This window comes from Rhinoraja longicauda, chromosome 40 (assembly GCF_053455715.1).
Source record: "Rhinoraja longicauda isolate Sanriku21f chromosome 40, sRhiLon1.1, whole genome shotgun sequence".
NCBI classification, from domain to species: Eukaryota; Metazoa; Chordata; class Chondrichthyes; order Rajiformes; family Arhynchobatidae; genus Rhinoraja; species Rhinoraja longicauda.
The window spans coordinates 16,559,169-16,582,049 of NC_135992.1; the positions used below are offsets into that span (position 1 = coordinate 16,559,169).

Genomic DNA, 22,881 nt, shown 5'->3' on the forward strand with positions numbered 1-22,881 from the left:
CACTGACCCTGCCCATACACTGACCCTGCCCATACACTGACCCTGCCCATACACACCCCCTGCCCATACACCCCCCCTGCCCATACACTGACCCTGCCCATACACTGACCCTGCCCATACCCTGACCCTGCCCATACACTGACCCTGCCCATACACCCCCCCTGCCCATACACACCCCCTGCCCATACACTGACCCTGCCCATACCCTGACCCTGCCCATACACCCCCCTGCCCATACCCTGACCTGCCCATACACCCCCCTGCCCATACCCTGACCCTGCCCATACACCCCCCTGCCCATACACCCCCCTGCCCACACACCCCCTGCCCATACACTGACCCTGCCCAGTGCAGCCGCTTGTTCACAGATGGCACGATGACCGTTTGGCCACAGAACCTCCACTGTCCTAATACAAAGCTCTCACAGTGTTGGAGTTAAATGTTAAATGGTCAGATCGACATAGATTACCACATCTACACCAAACACGTCAGGAGAACCTATCACCAAACGTAGACGAGGGCATTTGATTCAATTTGAGATACCAGCTATCAAGACAGACGTGTACAGCAATTCATTCTTCCCTCACACAATTAAAGCATGGAATAGTCTTCACCCTCCTATAGTTACTCAACCACACGCGACTACATTTAAGGCAGCTCTTCTTCTCCAAGAAGCCCTTCTTGCTGAAGTCCACACTCTGCCACCTCCAGTTTGGACCAAGAACCAAGCCCAGTGCCCAGCAGCACCACACTGTGGCATCGTGAGGTACTGCACTCTCATATAGAAAGTCTTGTATGACTTGGTGTTGGCCAGCACGTTGTTCTTTGTGCAATGGGCCCTGTAACATGAGTTTAATTCAGCTTATTGTCATGTGTACCGAGATACAGTGAAAAGCTTTTCTTGCAAGCTTTTCTTGTCAGAGGAAAGCCTGTACATGATTACAATCGAGCCGTCCACATTGTACAAATACATGATAAAGGGAATAACGTTTAGTACAAGGTAAAGTCCAGGAAAGTCTGATTAAAGATAGTCTGAGGGTCACCAGTGAGGTAGCGGGCTCAGGACTGCTCGCTGGTCGTTGCCGCAGAAACAGGCCCTTCGGCCCACCGAGTCCATGCTGACCAGTGATCCTTGTACACTTACGCTATCCTACACACAAAGGACAATTTACAATTTTTACCAATGCCAATTAACCTACAAACCTGTATGTCTTTGGAGTGTGGGAACACAGAGACGTGTACACTGACGTCAGGGACACCTGCATGTACACAAAGTCAAGGAGGAACATTGACCAGTAGAGGGGCAGACTTGACAAACTTTGTTCACTGATTCTGGCTGTTATTATTTCAGGTACATCACACTATAACTTTGTCTTAATGGGATGGAATGTTCACACTGTCGGATGTCAACGTTTATCTATCTTTATTCAGCACTACAGATTCAAGACCCAAGCTTAGATGCAGAAGATGTAATGGACAAGGTGCTCCATCGTGCACTGTGTTCTTGCAATGAGGATCCCTCCAGCAGTTTGTTTTCAGATTTCCTTGGAGTGACTGATATTGGAGCCACCGCCAGTGTTTGAAGCTTCTGGGCGATGGGTACTTGCCAGTGGAGACATTGATGTGGACGGTCTGTCTGGTTCATCGCTGCCTCACCACAGACGACGAGAGTTACGGGTCCTCTTTTAGTTCAAACCGTGCAAAAGCATCTCTCTCACTGTCCACACTCCCGAACGGCAGGAAGCCAGCGCCGGCTGCCAGCTCAGCGGCACGATCGGCAAACCTGCCCACTGTCTCACTCCGCAAATCCAACATGAACCTGACAAGACACAACGCCACACCTCACTGCAAACCCTCATCCGTGTCGGTGCCGAGTCAGGCTCAACAGTTTCAGAGCAAAGAACCGGGAGTAAGTGGAAGATCACAGTGGGTCAGGCAGCATCTGTGGAAGGACTGGGCAGTCAACATGACGGGGTGGGTGGGACCCTGCAACTGGATTGAAAGAGCAGAGGGGAAGGAGCCGGGGGACAACCACAACAACCTGGCCGCGGGAGAAGACGGCAGGAGAAGGGAAAGACATTGTGGCCTTCCATCACAGTGAGGAGAGGACTGGAGGAGACTCACTGTGATGGATGTTTCTTTGATGGATGTTTCTTTTTTTGTGTGTTTTTGGGGTTATGTAATTTTAATGCCTATTTAATGCTTTTATTGTTGGACTGTGGGTGACTGAATTTCGTCCAATATTGGATGACAAATAAAGCTATCTTGAATCTTGAATCTTGAATCTTGAACAACACTGGATGCAAACTACAGGTGCCGGGCTCCTGCTCTGCCCACGTAGTTCCACAACACGCCACACGAATGGTAAATCCTCACCCACACCCCCTCACCCTCACCCCCACCCCCACCCGCACCCCCTCACCCTCACCCCCTCACCCCCACCCCCACCCCCTCACCCCCACCCACACCCCCTCACCCCCACCCCCTCACCCCCACCCCCTCACCCCCACCCACACCCCCTCAACCCCACCCGCACCCCCTCACCCCCACCCCCTCACCCCCTCACCCGCACCCCCTCACCCGCACCCCCTCACCCTCACACCCCCACCCCCACCCCCTCACCCGCACCCCCTCCCCCTCACCCCCACCCGCACCCCCTCCCCTCCTCCATCCCTCAATCTCCTCCTACAGACCCTGGTCTTCCTTACCCCACCCCCCTCACCCCCCCACCTTACCCCCAACCCCTCTCACCCCCCCACCTTACCCCCACCCCCCTCTCACCCCCCCAACCTTACCTCACCCCCCTCTCACCCCCCTCTCCTTACCCCAACCTTACTCCCCCCCTCACCCCCCCCATCTTACCCCACCCCCCTCTCAGCCCCCCAACCTTGCCCCCACCTCCCCCTCACCCCCCCAACCTTACCCCCACGCCCCTCTCACCCCCCTAACCTTACTCCCCCCCTCACCCCCCCCCAACCTTACCCCCACCCCCCCAACCTTACCCCCACGCCCCTCTCACCCCCCCAACCTTACTCCCCCCCTCACCCCCCCCCCCAACCTTACCCCCACGCCCCTCTCATACCCCCAACCTTACTCCCCCCTCACCCCCCCCCCCCAACCTTACCCCCACCCCCTCACCCCCCCAACCTTACCCCCACCCCCCCAACCTTACCCCCACCCCCCTCTCACCACCCCAACCTTACCCCCACCCCCCCAACCTTAACCCACCCCCCAACCTTACCCCCACCCCCCAACCTTAACCCCCCAACCTTAACCCCACCCCCCAACCTTAACCCCCCCCCCAACCTTACCCCCCCAACCTTAACCCCACCCCCCAACCTTACCCCCACCCCCCCAACCTTAACCCCACCCCCCAACCTTACCCCCCCAACCTTAACCCCACCCCCCAACCTTAACCCCACCCCCCAACCTTACCCCCACCCCCCAACCTTAACCCCACCCCCCAACCTTACCCCCCCAACCTTAACCCCACCCCCCAACCTTAACCCCCCCCCCAACCTTACCCCCCCCAACCTTACCCCCACCCCCCTCTCACCCCCCCAACCTTACCCCCACCCCCCCAACCTTACCCCCCAACCTTACCCCCCAACCTTACCCCACACCCTCTCGCCCCCCCACCTTACCCCCACCTCCCCAATCTTACCCCCCACCCCCCAACCTTACCCCACACCCTCTCGCCCCCCCACCTTACCCCCACTCCCCCAACCTTACCCCCACCCCCCTCTCACCCCCCCAACCTTACCCCACCCCCTCTCACCCCCCCAACCTTACCCCACCCCCCTCACCCCCCCACCCCCCACCTTAGCCCCAGCGCCCCAACCGTACCCCCACCCCCCTCTCACCCCCCCAACCTTATCCCACCCCCTCTCACCCCCCCACCTTAGCCTCACCCCCCCAATCTTACCCCACCCCCCTCTCACCCCCCCCAACCTTACCCCACCCCCCCCAACCTTATCCCACCCCCCTCCCACCCAGTGTCCCCCCCCCCCCCCACACGCTCCATGCACTGGATCCCTTCTGTTTATTTCAGGGCTCAGTGAATCAGTGGAATTCAAGATAGATAGATTGTTGATTAGTGCGGGTGTCAGGGGTTATGGGGAGAAGGCAGGAGAATGGGGTTAGGAGGGAGAGATAGATCAGCCGTGATTGAATAGCGGAGTAGACCTGACGGGTTGACAGGCCTGATTCTGCTCCTGTCACTGATGACCTTATGAGAAGGGCTTAAAGTCACATCAGTACAAGGTCTCAGGTGAAGTATCAAAGCCACAAAACACTTACTTTGTCAATTCCACAATGAGAGTTGCTCGAGGGGCAGCCATCTGCTGCAGCTCTGGCTGTAACTGGTGGACCATGCTGGTGGAAAGACAGGTAAAGAGAATCAAACACAACATGGTAGAAAGGCAGCAGGCAGCAGTGAGAGTGGGCGGCACAGTGGCATAGAGGTAGAGCTGCTGCCTCACAGCGTCAGAGTCCCGGGTTCCATCCTGACCTACAGGTGCTGTCTATACGGAGTTTGCACGCTCTACCTGTGACTGCGTGGGTTTCCTCCAGGTCCTCTGGTTTCCTCCCACACTCCAAAGACAAACAGGTTTGTAGGTTAATTGGCTTCGGTAAACATTGTCCCCAGTGTGTGCAGGATAGAGTTAGTGTACGGGGTGATCGCTGGGCGGCGCGGACTCGATGGGCCGAAGGGCCTGTTTCCCCGCTGTATCTCTAAAGTCTAAAGTGAAGTCTAAAGAGAGAATCGCTAGAAAGTGAGAGAGAGCACAAACCACAAAAATGAGAAAATTAATGACAGAAAGCAGTTACGAAGGGAAATATGGAAGACACGAGATGCAAGAAGCGGGTGGTCCACAGTGAAGGTGTCGGCACCGAATGTGCAGCAAAGCCAAACCAACACACAACGCAGGTATCTGCTCACCTACAGGAGACGTAGATCACATTGAACAGGTTTCGGTAACTGCTCCTGTTATGAAGCTCTGTCACACAGTTTAACGGTAGGAAATGAATTTTTACGTCAGGCAGTGGGAGGTAATCTGATGGAAGGAAAAAATAGTTATTGAATTCACTGACAATTTTACAAACCCAAGCCCAAGGTTAAAATAATCACGATAAATCATCACAATATTCTGTATGTCGACAAATACTCTCTTGATCTTTTACAGATGTACAGTAGAGAGCATATTGAAGGGTCTCGACCCAAAACGTCACCCATTCCTTCCCTCCAGAGATGCTGCCTGTCCCGCTGAGTTACGCCAGCTTTCTGTGTCTGTCTAGAGCATATTGGCAGGTGGCATCACAGGTTTGGCAACTTGGCCCGGATATGTGTCAGAAATTACACAACGTGGTGGACACTGCCCGGTCCCTCACAGGTACCGACCTCCCCACCATCGAAGGTCCCTCACAGGTACTGACCTCCCCACCATCGAAGATCTCACGGGTACCGACCTCCCCACCATCGAAGGTCCCTCATGGGTACCGACCTCCCCACCATCGAAGGTCCCTCACAGGTACCGACCTCCCCACCATCGAAGGTCCCTCACAGGTACCGACCTCCCCACCATCGAAGGTCCCTCACAGGTACCGACCTCCCCACCATCGAAGGTCCCTCACAGGTACTGACCTCCCCACCATCGAAGGTCCCTCATGGGTACCGACCTCCCCACCATCGAAGGTCCCTCACAGGTACTGACCTCCCCACCATCGAAGATCTCACGGGTACCGACCTCCCCACCATCGAAGGGATCTATAGGTGATGCTGCCACATACAGGCAGCCAGCATCATCAGAGACTCACACCACCCTGGCCACACTCCCACTGACCCACACCACCCTGGCCACACACCCAATGACCCACACCACCCTGGCCACACCCAATGACCCACACCACCCTGGCCACACACCCAATGACCCACACCACCCTGGCCACACTCACAATGACCCACACCACCCTGACCCACACACCCAATGACCCACACCACCCTGGCCACACTCTCACTGACCCACACCACCCTGGCCACACCCAATGACCCACACCACCCTGGCCACGCTCCCAATGACCCACACCACCCTGGCCACACACCCAATGACCCACACCACCCTGACCCACACACCCAATGACCCACACCACCCTGGCCACACTCTCACTGACCCACACCACCCTGGCCACACTCTCACTGACCCACACCACCCTGGCCACACACACAATGACCCACACCACCCTGGCCACGCTCACAATGACCCACACCACCCTGGCCACACACCCAATGACCCACACCACCCTGGCCACACTCTCACTGACCCACACCACCCTGGCCACACACCCAATGACCCACACCACCCTGGCCACGCTCACAATGACCCACACCACCCTGGCCACACACCCAATGACCCACACCACCCTGGCCACGCTCACAATGACCCACACCACCCTGGCCACACACCCAATGACCCACACCACCCTGACCCACACACCCAATGACGCACACCACCCTGGCCACGCTCACAATGACCCACACCACCCTGGCCACGCTCACAATGACCCACACCACCCTGGCCACGCTCCCAATGACCCACACACACAATGACCCACACCACCCTGGCCACACACCCAATGACCCACACCACCCTGGCCACACACACAATGACCCACACCACCCTGGCCACACTCTCACTGACCCACACCACCCTGGCCACACACCCAATGACCCACACCACCCTGGCCACGCTCACAATGACCCACACCACCCTGGCCACACACCCAATGACCCACACCACCCTGGCCACACTCTCACTGACCCACACCACCCTGGCCACACACCCAATGACCCACACCACCCTGGCCACGCACACAATGACCCACACCACCCTGGCCACACACCCAATGACCCACACCACCCTGGCCACGCTCACAATGACCCACACCACCCTGGCCACGCTCACAATGACCCACACCACCCTGGCCACGCTCCCAATGACCCACACACACAATGACCCACACCACCCTGGCCACACACCCAATGACCCACACCACCCTGGCCACACACCCAATGACCCACACCACCCTGACCACACACCCACTGACCCACACCACCCTGGCCACACACCCAATGACCCACACCACCCTGGCCACACACCCAATGACCCACACCACCCTGGCCACACACACAATGACCCACACCACCCTGGCCACACACCCAATGACCCACACCACCCTGGCCACACACACAATGACCCACACCACCCTGGCCACACACCCAATGACCCACACCACCCTGGCCACACACACAATGACCCACACCACCCTGGCCACACACCCAATGACCCACACCACCCTGACCACACACCCAATGACCCACACCACCCTGGCCACGCTCACAATGACCCACACCACCCTGGCCACACACACAATGACCCACACCACCCTGGCCACACTCTCATCTCACTCCTGCCATCAGTAATAAGGTTTTGAAGTCTGAAACCTGTAACGTCCAGGTTCAGGAACAGCTTCTTTCTTCCCCACAACCATCAGGTTATAGAACACGACAAACTCCAACTAAACTAAGGACCATGAACTGCCTTTGGTACACCAGGGGCTTCCAGCTTTGTTTTATGTTGCACTGTATTGGGGTTTTTTTATTCATTGTCTTTTCTTTGTTCATGATGTTACCTGTTGCTTACTGTGTTGACAGACCTGTTGCTGCTGCAAGTAAGGATTTCAGTGTCCCATTTCAATACATTTGACAATTAAACCCTCCCGACTGAGTTAAACAACTTTCCTCATGTCCTGCACAGACTATGTAAGTAAGGTATGTCCATGCATGATGTGTTCAGGGGAACTGGAACTGAGAGAGAGAATCATTCTGAGCCAGAGCAGCAACACTGTTTTGATATATTTCCTCGTGTTGTGCACTAGCCCAGAGATATATCATGGTCAACATACAATGAATGGTAGACACAAAATGCTGGAGTAACTCAACAGGACAGGCAGCATCTCTGGAGTGAAGGAATGGGTAACGTTTCGGGTCGAAGCTGAAGAAGGGTCTTGACCTGAAACGTCACACATTCCTTCTCTCCAGAGATGCTGCCTGTCCCGCTGAGTTACTGCAGCATTTTGTGTCTGTCTTCGGTGTAAACCGGTGTCTGCAGTTCTTTCCTGCACATATAATGAATCTGATGGCTCATGCTCAATATGCAACCTACACAAATCCAAAGAACACAGTAAATCATTAGTGGCAACATGCCCTGGAGAAGTGGTGTTACATCCCCTTCCCCGTGTAGACTGTGAACCGTACCGTATTCAGTCGGCCCGGTGCTGTCCACCACTGGTTCAGGGCTTTGGTTCAGTGCTTGGCCCTCTGTCACAGTCTGCTCACTTTCACCAGCTGGTTTGCTCCTTGTGCGAGAAGCCTCTTCCAGCTCCTCAGCTTCATCTTCTGTTACCTCACTCAGAGAGGCCTCTTCCTTTGGCTGTGGCAGCAGTACATACCTCTCCTTACTGAGCAGTTCATGGAACAAAGCTGTCACGTTGTACTGAGAGATATCCTGTGCGGTCTGCAGAACAGAAACACGAGCAACATTCTTGTATCCATGACAAAGATATGCGTGTACATCGCAGTTTGCACAGGTAGCTCAGTGAATTACATTCTCAACCTTAGTCTAGTTGGACCAGTGTTATGGCCCTAACCTGCACCAGGTAAGATTGTGGACTTACCTTGATCCACAGTCTCATTCAGGAAACACAACCACTCCTACAGCAGGAAGACATGAGGCCACATTGACCATTAAAAGCCAGAACCAATAGTGGTCAATATTTAATCCTAGGATCCTTTATCAGGCTGAGTGCACTCGCGTATCATATTGTATCATTCATTCATTCGTTCACTCATTCCTCTAGGAACAAAGGGTTTAAGCTGTACCATTTCTTTATACCTATGGTATATATTCTTTACCTTCACATAGATGCCATTTGCTTTCTTCAGAAGTGATCCTTCTTCACTAACAATTCCGTATGCAACATATGGACTCGTAACAATGTCTCCCCAGAAACCACGGGCTGCAATCTTCTCTCCTTTCTGCAAGAAAAGCATGCAGTCGTTTAAAGAATTTGGGAAAATAATTGATCCTTGGTCATGGTGCTGAGACTAAAATACTTCTGCCAACCTGTCAAGAAATGGGATTATGTACGAAGGAACTGCAGACGCTGGTTTAAATCGAAGATAGACACAAAATGCTGGAGTAACTCAGCGGGACAGGCAGCATCTCTGGAGAGAAGGAATGGGTGACGTTTCGGGTTGAGACCCTTCTTCAAACCTGAACAAGACTTGAGGCTGAGGAAGGGTCTCGACCCGAAACGTCACCCATTCCTTCTCTCCAGAGATGCTGCCTGACTCGCTGAGTTACTCCAGCATTTTGTGTCTATCTTAGAAATTGGATTGTCCCACGTTTGTTGCTTGAATGCGTTAATTTGCAGTGCAAGTGCCAAATTAAGACACCTCAAACATATGGTGAAATTGTCAAAACATACCAGGAGTGCAGCAGCATTAAGTGGCTGCTGCTTCAAACGATGCTGTGAGTGACAACCTCCGCGGCCCCACGGGAGAGAGAGATTGAACCAACTTCCCACGCACTGCTGTGCTGCAGCTACAAGGCACTATCCTCACGTCAGTCACTCACTGACTGGCACCTCACAGCTGCCACAGAGAGGGGGAGGGAGAGAGAGGGGGAGAGAGGGAGAGGGAGAGGGGGAGAGGGAGGGGGAGAGGGGGAGAGATTGAACCAACTTCCCACGCACTGCTGTGCTGCAGCTACAAGGCACTATCCTCACGTCAGTCACTCACTGACTGGCACCACACAGCTGCCACAGAGAGGGGGAGGGAGAGAGAGGGGGAGAGGGAGAGGGAGAGGGGGAGAGGGAGAGAGGGGGGGAGAGGGAGAGGGGGAGAGAGATTGAACCAGCTTCCCACGCACTGCTCTGCCTCAGCTACAAGGCACTATCCTCACGTCACTCACTGACTGGCACCACACAGCTGCCACAGAGAGGGGGAGGGAGGGGGAGAGGGAGAGAGGGAGAGGGGGAGAGGGGGAGAGGGGGAGAGGGGGAGAGGAAGGGGGAGGGAGAGAGAGAGGGAGGGGGAGAGGGAGAGAGGGAGAGAGGGAGAGGGGGAGAGGGAGAGACAGAGGGCATACAGTAAGTGGAATTCTTTGCCACAGAAGGCTGTGGAGGCCAAATCAGTAGATATATTTAAGGCACAGATAGATGGGCATGTACTTGCTGGAGTTTAGAAGGATGAGGGGGGACCTCATTGAAACTTACCGAATAGTGAGTGGCCTGGATAGAGTGGATGTGGAGAGGATGTTTCCACTAGTGGGAGAGTCTAGGACCAGAGGGCACAGCCTCAGGAACAAATATTATACCTTTAGAATGGAGATGAGTCCATTTCTTTAGTCAGAGGGTGGTGAATCTGTGGAATTTTTTGCCACAGAACGCTGTGGAGGGCAAGTCAGTGGATATATTTAAGGCACAGATAGATAGATTCTTGATTAATATGGGTGTCAGAGTTTATGGGGAGAAGGCAGGAGAATGGGGTTAGGAGGGAGAGATAGTTCAGCCATGATTGAATACTGGAGTAGAGTTGATGGGCCGAATGGTCTAATTCTCTTTCTATCACATGGCCATATGACTGTCCATACCCAGGATCAGCCACCCTCTCAGTTACTTTCTAAACTCAAGATTTAGATTTCTATTCCTTCAGTTTCAGTTTAGTTTATTATGTACCGATGTACAGTGCAAAAGATTTATTTGGTTTCTGTTTCAGTTTGCCCTTTTGCTGCCTACTTTCCAGTTGATCTGCACATCTAAGAGATTCTCCAGCAAGCCGAGATAAACACAGAGCTCATTATCTGTCTTTGTGATGAGCAGCTTTTTCTAATCCCCTCTAATCCGTTTATCTAATGCTGTTGTGTTGCTGTGAACTCCCAATTAACAAGAGAGTAGTCCTTTCTTTAAATAGATGAGAATCAGTCCTCCTGATGACAAGTGATTAGTATCGGCCAACTCTTTGTCAACTTGAAGATAGACACAGAGTGCTGGAGTAACTCAGCGGGTCAGGCAGCATCTGTGGAGAACATGGATGGGTGACGTTTCACAGAGTGCTGGAGTAACTCAGCGGGTCAGGCAGCATCTGTGGAGAACATGGATAGGTGACGTTTCACAGAGTGCTGGAGTAACTCAGCGGGTCAGGCAGCATCTCTGAAGAGAGGAACGGGTGACGTTTCAATAGACAATAGGTGCAGGAGGAGGCCATTCAGCCCTTTGAGCCAGCACCGCCATTCAATGCGATCATGGCTGATCACTCTCAATCAGTACCCCGTTCCTGCCTTCTCCCCATACCCCCTCACTCCGCTATCCTTAAGAGCTCTATCCAGCTCTCTCTTGAAAGCATCCAACGAACTGGCCTCCACTGCCTTCTGAGGCAGAGAATTCCACACCTTCACCACTCTCTGACTGAAAAAGTTCTTCCTCATCTCCGTTCTAAATGGCCTACCCCTTATTATTAAACTGTGGCCCCTTGTTCTGGACTCCCCCAACATTGGGAACATGTTTCCTGCCTCTAATGTGTCCAATCCCCTAATTATCTTATATGTTTCAATAAGATCCCCCCTCATCCTTCTAAATTCCAGTGTATACAAGCCCAATCGCTCCAGCCTTTCAACATACGACAGTCCCGCCATTCCGGGAATTAACCTAGTGAACCTACGCTGCACGCCCTCCATAGCAAGAATATCCTTCCTCAAATTTGGAAACCAAAACTGCACACAGTACTCCAGGTGCGGTCTCACCAGGGCCCGGTACAACTGTAGAAGGACCTCTTTGCTCCTATACTCAACTCCTCTTGTTATGAAGGCCAACATTCCATTGGCTTTCTTCACTGCCTGCTGTACCTGCATGCTTCCTTTCATTGACTGATGCACTAGGACACCCAGATCTCGTTGAACTCCCCCTCCTCCTAACTTGACACCATTCAGATAATAATCTGCCTTTCTATTCTTACTTCCAAAGTGAATAACCTCACACTTATCTACATTAAACTGCATCTGCCATGTATCCGCCCACTCACACAACGTGTCCAAGTCACCCTGCAGCCTTATTGCATCTTCCTCACAATTCACACTACCCCCCAGCTTAGTATCATCTGCAAATTTGCTAATGGTACTTTTAATCCCTTCGTCTAAGTCATTAATGTATATCGTAAATAGCTGGGGTCCCAGCACCGAGCCTTGCAGTACCCCACTGGTCACTGCCTGCCATTCCGAAAGGGACCCATTTATCCCCACTCTTTGCTTTCTGTCTGTCAACCAATTTTCTATCCATGTCAGTACCCTACCCCCAATACCATGTGCCCTAATTTTGCCCACTAATCTCCTATGTGGGACCTTGTCGAAGGATTTCTGAAAGTCGAGGTACACCACATCCACTGACTCTCCCCTGTCAATTTTCCTAGTTACATCCTCAAAAAATTCCAGTAGATTTGTCAAGCATGATTTCCCCTTCGTAAATCCATGCTGTTACTGCTATCCAAATGCTCAGCAATTTCGTCTTTTATAATTGACTCCAGCATCTTCCCCACCACTGATGTCAGACTAACTGGTCTATAATTACCCGTTTTCTCTCTCCCTCCTTTCTTAAAAAGTGGGATAACATTTGCTATCCTCCAATCCACAGGAACTGATCCTGAATCTATAGAACATTGAAAAATGATCTCCAATGCTTCCACTATTTCTAGAGCTACCTCCTTAAGTACCCTGGGATGCAGACCATCAGGCCCTGGGGATTTATCAGCCTTCAGTCCCATCAGTCTACCCAAAACCATTTCCTGCCTAATGTGGATTTCCTTCAGTTCCTCCATCACCCTAGGTTCTCCGGCCCCTAGAACATTTGGGAGATTGTGTGTATCTTCCTCAGTGAAGACAGATCCAAAGTAACGGTTTAACTCGTCTGCCATTTCTTTGTTCCCCATAATAAATTCCCCTGCTTCTGTCTTCAAGGGACCCACATTTGCCTTGACTATTTTTTTCCTCTTCACGTACCTAAAAAAACTTTCGCTATCCTCCTTTATATTATTGGCTAGTTTACCCTCGTACCTCATCTTTTCTCCCCGTATTGCCTTTTTGGTTAACTTTTGTTGCTCTTTAAAAGAGTCCCAATCCTCTGTCTTCCCACTCTTCTTTGCTATGTTATACTTCCTCTCCTTAATTTTTATGCTGTCCCTGACTTCCCTTGTCAGCCACAGGTGTCTCTTACTCCCCTTAGAGTCTTTCCGCCTCTTTGGAATAAATTGATCCTGCAACCTCTGCATTATTCCCAGGAATACCTGCCATTGCTGTTCTACCGTCTTCCCTGCTAGGGCCTCCTTCCAGTCAATTTTGGCCAGCTCCTGCCTCATGCCTCTGTAATCCCCTTTGCTATACTGTAATACTGACACTTCCGATTTTCCCTTCTGCCTTTCCATTTGCAGAGTAAAACTTATCATGTTGTGATCACTGCCTCCTAATGGCTCTTTTACCTCTAGTCCCCTTATCAGATCAGGATCATTACACAACACTAAATCCAGAATTGCCTTCTCCCTGGTAGGCTCCAGTACAAGCTGTTCCAAGAATCCATCTCGGAGGCACTCTACAAACTCTCTTTCCTGGGGTCCATTTCCAACCTGATTTTCCCAGTCTACCTGCATGTTGAAATCTCCAATAACCACCGTAGCATTACATTTTTGACACGCCAATTTTATCTCCTGATTCAACTTGCACCCTATATCGAGGCTACTGTTTGGGGGCCTATAGATAACTCCCATTAGGGTCTTTTTACCCTTACAATTTCTCATTTCTATCCATACTGATTCAACATCTCCTGATTCTATGTCACCCCTTGCAAGGGAATGAATATCATTCCTTACCATCAGAGCAACCCCACCCCCTCTGCCCACCTGTCTGTCTTTTCTATACGTTGTGTACCCCTGAATATTCAGTTCCCAGCCCTGGTCCTCTTGTAGCCATGTCTCAGTGATCCCTACAACATCATACTTGCCCATGACTAACTGAGCCTCAAGCTCTCTTTCCTCTCTACGCGCATTTAAGTACAACACTTTAACTTCTGTATTTACCTCCCCTCTCACATCGGTCACAATTGGCCCTGCCCTTAATTTCTTTTCCCCTCTAGAACTTCTGTTCCCATTCTTCCGAGAGTCTTTTGCAATATCTCCTGTATTCCCTTTAACCTCATCTTCATATTCACAATTTGTTAACTCCTCCCCCCCAATACTTAGTTTAAAGCCACAGGTGTCACACTAGCAAACCTGCCTGCCAGAATGTTTGTCCCCCTGCTGTTAAGATGTAACCCGTCCCTTTTGTACAAGTCACCCCTAGCCCAGAAGAGATCCCAGTGGTCCAGAAATCTAAATCCCTGCTCTCTGCACCAGCCCCTCAGCCATAAATTCATACCCTCTATCTCTCTGTTCCTGGCCTCACCAGCACGAGGTACCGGTAGTTTCGGGTCACAGAAACATAGAAAATAGGTGCAGGAGTAGGCAATTTGGTCCTTCGAGCCAGCACCGCCATTCAACATGATCATGGCTGATCATCCAGAACCCATACCCTGTTCCTGCTTTCTCCCCATATCCCTTGATTCCATTAGCCCATAGAGCTAAATCTAACTCTCTCTGTTGAATACATCCAGTCGAGACCCTTCTTCAGACTTACTTGAATTGTTCTCTCTTTTGTTCAAAACCAATGATAAAGATTAAAGAATGCTGCTCCACATTCTCATTGCCAGTAAAACATCTCTCATTTAAAATTTAATAAAACGTGACTGAGGTTATGGGGAGAATGGGGTTGGGAGGGAGAGATAGATCAGCCATGATTGAATGGCAGAGTAGACTTGATGGGCCAAATGGCCTAATTCTGCTCCTATTTCTTCTAACCTTATGGTTCTTATGACATTGCTTAATTTTCTTAATAAATGTATAATATTTTCAAATGTTTGCAAATGATACAGAGCAGATATTTGCTTTAACTTGAACGTACACAATTGACGAGCAGGCCGGAAGCAAGCGACTTGTTAGGAACATCATAGAGCCCCTCGCGATTCACAAAGGCCAAGCCTTTATCCCTCCATTGATAATACTGTCGGTTGTTTATTACACTAGCCTACAAGAAATAAAAGTTATAAGATGTTATAAAGTGAACAGCACAACGAGTCTTACATCCATCTCAGTAAAATTAGAAAACCCCCCAGCATTTATTGATGTAGGAAGGAACTGCAGATGCTGCTTTAAACCAAAGATAGACACAAAATGCTGGAGTAACTCAGCGGGTCAGGCAGCATCTCTGGAGAGAAGGAATGGGTGACGTTTCGGATTGAGACCCTTCATCACGCTTTGTTTGTGACGAGCTGTTTCACTCAAAAGACTTCTAGTATTTGAGGAATCTGTCGTGCTTTGGTATCTTGTGTTGAGGTTTGTGTTGAAACTGTACATTGTTGTTTTTAACACTGCGAGGCTGAGAGAAAGAGAACTTGTGCTGAGGCTTACATGGTAGAGGGGGAGCTTCGAGCCTCTGCATCACCAAACATCTTGGTTGAACTCAACACCAATGGAGCCGGCTACACTCTCCCACTCACCCCTCTGTCGCACAGCTTCATGTGCAGGTCCCAGTGATACACTCTCCCACTCACCCCTCTGTCCTGTAGCCTGATGTGCAGGTCCCAGTGATACACTCTCCCACTCACCCCTCTGTCGCACAGCTTCATGTGCAGGTCCCAGTGATACACTCTCCCACTCACCCCTCTGTCGCACAGCTTCATGTGCAGGTCCCAGTGATACACTCTCCCACTCACCCCTCTGTCCTGTAGCCTGATGTGCAGGTCCCAGTGATACACTCTCCCACTCACCCCTCTGTCCTGTAGCCTGATGTACAGGTCCCAGCCACTCACCCCTCTGTCGCACAGCTTCACATGCAGGTCCCAGTGATACACTCTCCCACTCACCCCTCTGTCCTGTAGCCTGATGTACAGGTCCCAGCCACTCACCCCTCTGTCGTGCAGCTTCATGTGCAGGTCCCAATGATACACTCTCTCACTCACCCCTCTGTCCTGTAGCCTGATGTGCAGGTCCCAGTGATACACTCTCCCACTCACCCCTCTGTCGTGCAGCTTCATGTGCAGGTCCCAGTCATACACTCCTTGCCTTGAATCGTAACGATTGCCCAGGTACTGCCTGCTGCGTAAATCCCACAGCTTACTGATCTGAAACATCTTGGCATCTGGATCTCGCCAGAATTTAAAAATAGCCTCCAACTGGTCTCGCTCTTTAAACTGCAAGGAAGGTGCAAAGAAGATTTGAAAACTGCAAAATCAAACTTTCAACCATTGATATAGTTTGGTAACAGATGGTGAGACACCTTTTATACAACAGTGTGTGTAGGAAGCAACTGCAGACGCTGGTTTAAACCAAAGATAGACATAAAATGCTGGAGTAACTCAGCGGGACAGGCAGCATCTCTGGAGAGAAGGAATGGGTGACGTTTCTGGTCGAGACCCTTCTTCAGGCACATGACAGTGTATGACAGTATCAAGCTGCAAGGATCGTATGCCAAGCTTCCTGCAGCTGGTTGCAGCAGTACCACAGTGTGTCTGTCACTGCTGAACAACCAGTGATCCATGGGTAACTTGTAGCTCAGTCCCTGCTCTGCACAGTCCTCAGGTTGGTCACAGAATAACAAGCTGCAGTTGCTGGAATGCTGAAGAAAACACAAGGTGCTGGAGGAACTTGGCGGGTCAGACAGCATCTGTGGAGAGAATGGACAGACAATATTTGAGGTCGGGTCTCTTCTTCCGAGTCAGAGGAATTGTCCAGACCCACAACATCATCTGCTCATTCCCCCACAGACAAAAGACATTAGGTGCAGGAGGAGGCCATTCGGCCCTTCAAGCCAGCACCGCCATTCAATGTGATCATGGCTGATCATCCACAATCAGTACCCCGTTCCTGCCCCCTCCCCATACCCCCTGACTCTGCTATCATCAAGAGCTCTATCTAACTCTCTCTTGAATGCATTCAGAGAATCAGCCTCCACTGCCTTCTGAGGCAGAGAATTCCACAGATTTACAACTCTCTGAGTGAAAAAGATTTTCCTCATCTCCTTTCTAAATGGCCTACCCCTTATTCTTAAACTGTGGCCCCTTGTTCTGGACTCCCCCAACATTGGGAACATGTTTCCTGCCTCTAACGTGTCCAACCCCTTAATAATCTTATATGTTTTAATAGATCCCCTCATTCTTCTAAATTCCAGTGTATACAAGCCTAGTCGCTCCAGTCTTTCAACATATGACAGTCCCGCCATTCTGGGAATGATGTTGCCTGAGCTGCTGAGTTCCTCCAGCACTCGGACGTTTCCCTCAGGTTTGTTAGTTCTGAATCAAAAGGACATAAATTAGGTGCTAAAGAGGTTCTGACTCTTCACCGCTCTGATCTAGTGGGAGTCGGGACCAAACAAGAGAACAGCAATGATCCCGGGGGTCCAGTATCAACCACTGCCCTGGGCATCGCGACCAGACTGGCAGGAAGCTCATGGCATCCAGTGGAGCATGGAGTAAATAAATCAATAACTACACGGTGGTGCAGCGGGTAGAGCTGCTGCCTCACAGCGCCAGAGACCCGGGTTCCATCCCGACTACGGGTGCTGTCTGTGTGGAGTTTGTACGTTCTCCCCGTGACCCGCGTGGATTTTCTCCGAGATCTCCGGTTTCCTCCCACACTCCAGACATGTGCAGGTTTGTAGGTTAATTGGCTTGGTATAAATGTAAATTGTCCCTAGTGTTAGTGTGCAGGGACCGCTGGTTGGCGTGGACTCGGTGGGCCGAAGGGCCTGTTTCTGTGCTGTATCTCTAAACTAAACTACATCCAGCCAGAACATGTGTGAAGGAGAGACCGGGAGGAAGTTCACCAACAATAAAGGAAACCTTCGTAGGCTTGGGAGAAACAGAAAATGAAGGATGGAGAAAAATAAAGAGTAATGACCAGAGGCTCGTTTGTGTCTGACTGACTAATGCAATTTATGCAGAATGCTGGTGTGTGGTCTTGTCTCCAGATATCCTATGTCTGGGATATGAAGACGGACAGCAAGTTTATCAAAATGACAAATAATTAAATAAATGAACCAAGGCCAAATTGATCAAGCATGATGTGGGAATGTATGTTTCAGTAAACTCTGCACACTGCACAAGTAGGTTATCAGATTTAAATCACAATGATATGAAATTAAAAAGTACCAGGAATGTCATGTTTTGATTGAATATTTAGTTTAGTTTAATTTAGAGATAATGTGGAAACTGGCCCTTTGGCCCACTGAGCCTTGCCGACCAGCAATCACCCGTACACTAAAGATACACAGAAAATGCTGGAGTAACTCAGCGGCTCAGGCAACGTCTCTGGAGAGAAGGAATAGGTGACGCTTCGGGTTGAGACCCTTCTTCAGAGTAAGTCAGCATCTGGTTCCTTCCTACACATCACCCGCACACTAGTTCTGTCCTACACACGAGGGATCATTTATAGAAGACAATTCACCTACAAACCTGCACGTCTTTGGATCATGGGAAGAACTAAAATAAACGAAACCCGGAACACCAAGAGAAAACCCACGCGGTCACGGGGAGAACGTACAAACTCCGTACAGACAGCACCCGTAGTCAGGATCGAACCCGGGTCTCTGGCGCTGTGAGGCAGCAGCTCTACCCGCTGCACCACCGCATCGCCCCTGGATAACATCAGAAGGAAATTAAATCCCTGCTACTATGTTAAAAGGATTGCTTTCCTTTCACGTTTATTCCCTTTCCAGAAGCTATAAACAGAACAAAGCGGAAACACTCAGTGGGTCAGGCAGAATCAGTGGATGGCAAACCAGAGTTAAGGTTCCATGTCTGAGAGTGGTCCAGCATGTTCTGCTTATTTCAGCCTTCCATCATCTCCAGTTTGCTTGAACTAGACTGGTCTCCTACCTTTAAGCTACACATGTCCACCATCGGCAGTTTCTTCTCGAGGCAGTCGAGGTCCGTGACGTAATGGATGAAGTTGTCGGCACTCTGCTGCAGGTAGGTTGCAGTCTGACTCCGGATCAGACTATTGCCAAATAACTCAAGGAAGAGTTCAGTCTTTTCTGCCAAAGGGAGAGACAGTTGCAGTGATGGATGTTCATGACGTAAACGGAAGCAGTGGAATTGGCAAGGGCGTGGACATTTAGTGGGCAGTAGTGAGCAGTAGTGAGCAGTAGTGAGCAGTAGTGGGCAGTAGTGAGCAGTAGTGAGCAGTAGTGGGCAGTAGTGAGCAGCATACCTTGCAAACCCATCGCGCTTGGCCGCTCCAAAGCAATGGTGAGAAAGAGAAGATGGCGCCCCACCAGCTCCAAGTTATTCTCCACAATGTAGAACTGGCAAAAGGAAGTAATACAACGTCATTCCACACATTACAATTGTACACATCACAATCCACTGCTAAACAGTGTTGGAGTAAATTCCGGAAGCAGCGAGGATGTCGGGATACTTGACCATGTGGACACTGCAACCTGCTTGCTGCACAGTAACTTGCTTGGCTAAATGCCAAGTGAGGAATGGTGCATAGCTCAGTCACAGGCCCAGACACCGAGCCGGCAACAGCCAAAATATAGATACGGCTGAGGCACAATCACTGAAATACATGACTAAGTTGCGAAGGGGTTGACTGGCCCCTCACCCAAATAATGTAAACACCTGCCATAGTTTGAAAATGAGATATATATAAAGCAGCGGTGTGGACCAGTCAGTGGGAAGGTTCAACAGGTCGTGGGGTCTCTCTGCTCCAGTCAGTGAGAAGGTGCAACAGGTCGTGGGGTCTCTCCGCTCCAGTCAGTGTGAAGGTTCAACAGGTCGTGAGGACTGGCTGCTCCAGTCAGTGTGAAGGTTCAACAGGTCGTGGGGTCTCTCCGCTCCAGTCAGTGAGAAGGTGCAACAGGTCACAAAAAGCTGGAGTAACTCCAGCGGGTCAGGCAGCATCTCTGGAGAGAAGGGATGGGTGACGTTTCGGGTCGAGACTCTTCTTCAGACTGAGACATTAATTGGAGAGGTGCTTTTTAAAAAAAACAATCAACATTTACATTGTCTGCTTTAACCTAAAGGAATATTCCAAGCTGAAATCCTCACCATGGCAACTACAGCTGGATGAAGAAACAAGATATGAGCTGCAAGAACACACAAGTGGTCCTAGTCCTTCGAGACTGATCTGCCATTTATCAAGGTCTTAGCTCAGCCTCCACCTCTGGTCATAGCTCAGCCTCCACCTCTGGTCATAGCTCAGCCTCCACCTCTGGTCATAGCTCAGCCTCCACCTCTGGTCATAGCTCAGCCTCCACCTCTGTAGGGGTTTTCCTGCTCCATCCCTATATCATTGGTTTCTCTTCATATCCAGAAGGTTCATGATCTCTGTTCTGAATGTTCTGTAACATCCTCCACAATCAGCAGGGGTGCAGAACTCCAGCAAACACTCTGCATCGAGAGAAACCTCTCCTCTCCTTAGTCCAAAGTTCACTACTCCTTTATTCCAAGATTTTACCCCTGGTTCAATATTCCTTAACTTTCAGGGACATGTCTACAAGGACACCTGGGTCACTTTGAAGATCAACATTACACAGACTCCCACTACTTTTTAAAAAGACGTTACTTTTCTGTTTTGTGCACCAAAGTGAAGATCACCAGTTTAAAGTGAATTATTGCTTTGAATATTCTGAAGTTGCTTCGCTGAAGCAGACTCATATTTCAGCATGAATTGATGACCTTAGGAAAGGAAAGTGGATCTGCCAAGTGATGGTTCTTACGTGAAGCTTCCTTGCTGGCCAACGATGAGCCTGGCAGATGGTTGTTAGGAGATGTCGGCTATCTCCTGCACCCACCATCAGGATATTCAGCTCAGGGACACCATCTTCATTACAGCGCAGTGCCTTCATTGATGCTGATAAGCCTGTGAATAAACATAACAAGGATTACATTAAAGGCAATTAGCAGAAATGGTTAGTATTGAATTTTAAGCTGGCATTATCCATTTATATAAATTCTGATAATTAACTCGTGTGTTGGAAGGAAGTGCAGATGCTGGTTTACACCGAGGATAGACACAAAGTGCTGGAGTAACTCAGTGGGGTAACTAATTCCTGTTGATTTTCTCCAGAGAGGCTGTTTGGCCACTGATTTTTTTTCTCTCATTAATTATATTGTTCTATGTTTACATATTGTGTTGTGCTGCTGCAAGTAAGAATGTCTTTGTTCTACCTGGGACACATGGCAATACAACACTCTTGACCCGCTGAGTTACTCCAACTTTTTGTGTCTACATTCTGATAAGAAATTCTCCATTTTATCCCCCATTGTATCTCCCAAAAGGAATTCGGTGAAGCCAGAAGATGAAATATTCCAGTCTGGAGAAGGGAGGGTCTCGACCCAAAACGACACCCATTCCTTCTCTCCAGAGATGCTGCCTGTCCCGCTGAGTTGCTCCAGCATTTTGTGTCTATCTTAGAGCAGTGCATTGTTTTACACAGTTTACACGTTTATCTCTCTGACTGATCTGGCAACTCCAACAGGGGTTCCAGTGGCTTCATGCTCTAAGATATTTCTAATATTTATTTATTCTCTTCCATGCTAGATTCTTTTAAATGTATTTTTGTTAAACTTCAATGCCAGGCTTTTGAGGAGAGATTTATTTTCAAATATAAATATTCTGAGCTGGATTCTGTTCCTTCATCTCTCTTTCAATTTGCAAAACCTTCAGAGCAACACTTGGGATAAAGAGTTGTTTTAAAATACTGCTGTTGCATCTTTCCCCCCTGTTCTCCACAGCTCCATCCCTCAAATATAAACTGATTTTGAGATGTTGAAAGGATGCAGGCTAGGAGCCTGAACCACAAGCACCTCCTCCACGCACTCCATACAATGCTTCACCAACAGAGAGAATTTAAAGAGTTAAAGTTTCTATGATTCTTTTTATTTTTACTTAGGCTTTTCAAACCGCTCTCACCTTGTTTCTGGAAATCCATTGCAGGGCTGAACCCCCACCAGGTTACTGTTCCGAATCCTTCCCCAGTCCCACACTCAGTCATCTTTTGATGCAGCCTGGGGGAGATATCAACAATTACATCAACTACGTCACGTCAGTCTATCAAAGAATCAGGTTTCTAGTTCTGTTTTCTGTTTTTAAATTTGAAACATTATTTTCCTCAACATTATTAAACCATATTTCTGCAGTTAGGATCCCTTGCTTCTGCATTTGACTGAATTGATCTCTGGCTTCAATCTCCTTTCTTGGCCATAATCTGAGAAGTTGCACTCTCCATCCACCGGTCACAGGTATCACCAACATCACTGGCTCCAGTCAAACAGTTGTTCTAGTTGTGTGACTCCAAGGGATAGAGGCATACAGCACAGAAACAGACCCTTCGGCCCAACTCACCTATGCTGACCAAGATGTCCCATCCACACTAGCCCACCTGCCCACATTTGGCCCATTTACATATCTCTCTGAACCTTTCCCATCCAATTTTCACTGATGGTAAAAAACCATGAAGAGGGACTGCACGGTGTGATTCACGAACGCACCAGCAGCTGATGTCCATGTTCACCACGAGGGTCGAGTGGGCCCTGGACTGTCACTGCAGTGTGAGTGAGAGGGTGAGTAGATGCATAGCCTGGGATAGCACGCCCTGGCACCCACTTCCACCTGCTACCTTCAATGTTCCCCTCTGACTGAGGGAACAACGTAAATGTTGAGGGTTTGAGTCCCACCATGGG

General features: G+C 50.1%; 1 protein-coding gene across 2 annotated transcripts; it reads right to left on the reverse strand.

The window, feature by feature from the left end:
• Window positions 1–1,408: 1,408 nt before the first annotated feature.
• dnaaf3l (dynein axonemal assembly factor 3 like) lies at window positions 1,409–22,201 on the reverse strand. 2 transcript variants are annotated; one of them, XM_078430430.1, is made up of 11 exons: window positions 22,112–22,201; window positions 20,916–21,058; window positions 19,403–19,496; window positions 19,069–19,226; window positions 16,210–16,386; window positions 15,099–15,221; window positions 8,972–9,094; window positions 8,315–8,573; window positions 4,943–5,057; window positions 4,300–4,374; window positions 1,409–1,819 (listed from the first exon to the last, which is right to left on the reverse strand). In XM_078430430.1, exons 1-11 carry the CDS (start codon window positions 22,191–22,193, stop codon window positions 1,672–1,674), a joined length of 1,497 nt encoding a protein of 498 aa, XP_078286556.1. In that variant the 5' UTR covers window positions 22,194–22,201; the 3' UTR covers window positions 1,409–1,671. The 2 variants fall into 2 exon arrangements, with proteins under 2 accessions (XP_078286556.1, XP_078286557.1); XM_078430431.1 differs by lacking the exon at window positions 16,210–16,386.
• Window positions 22,202–22,881: the final 680 nt, after the last annotated feature.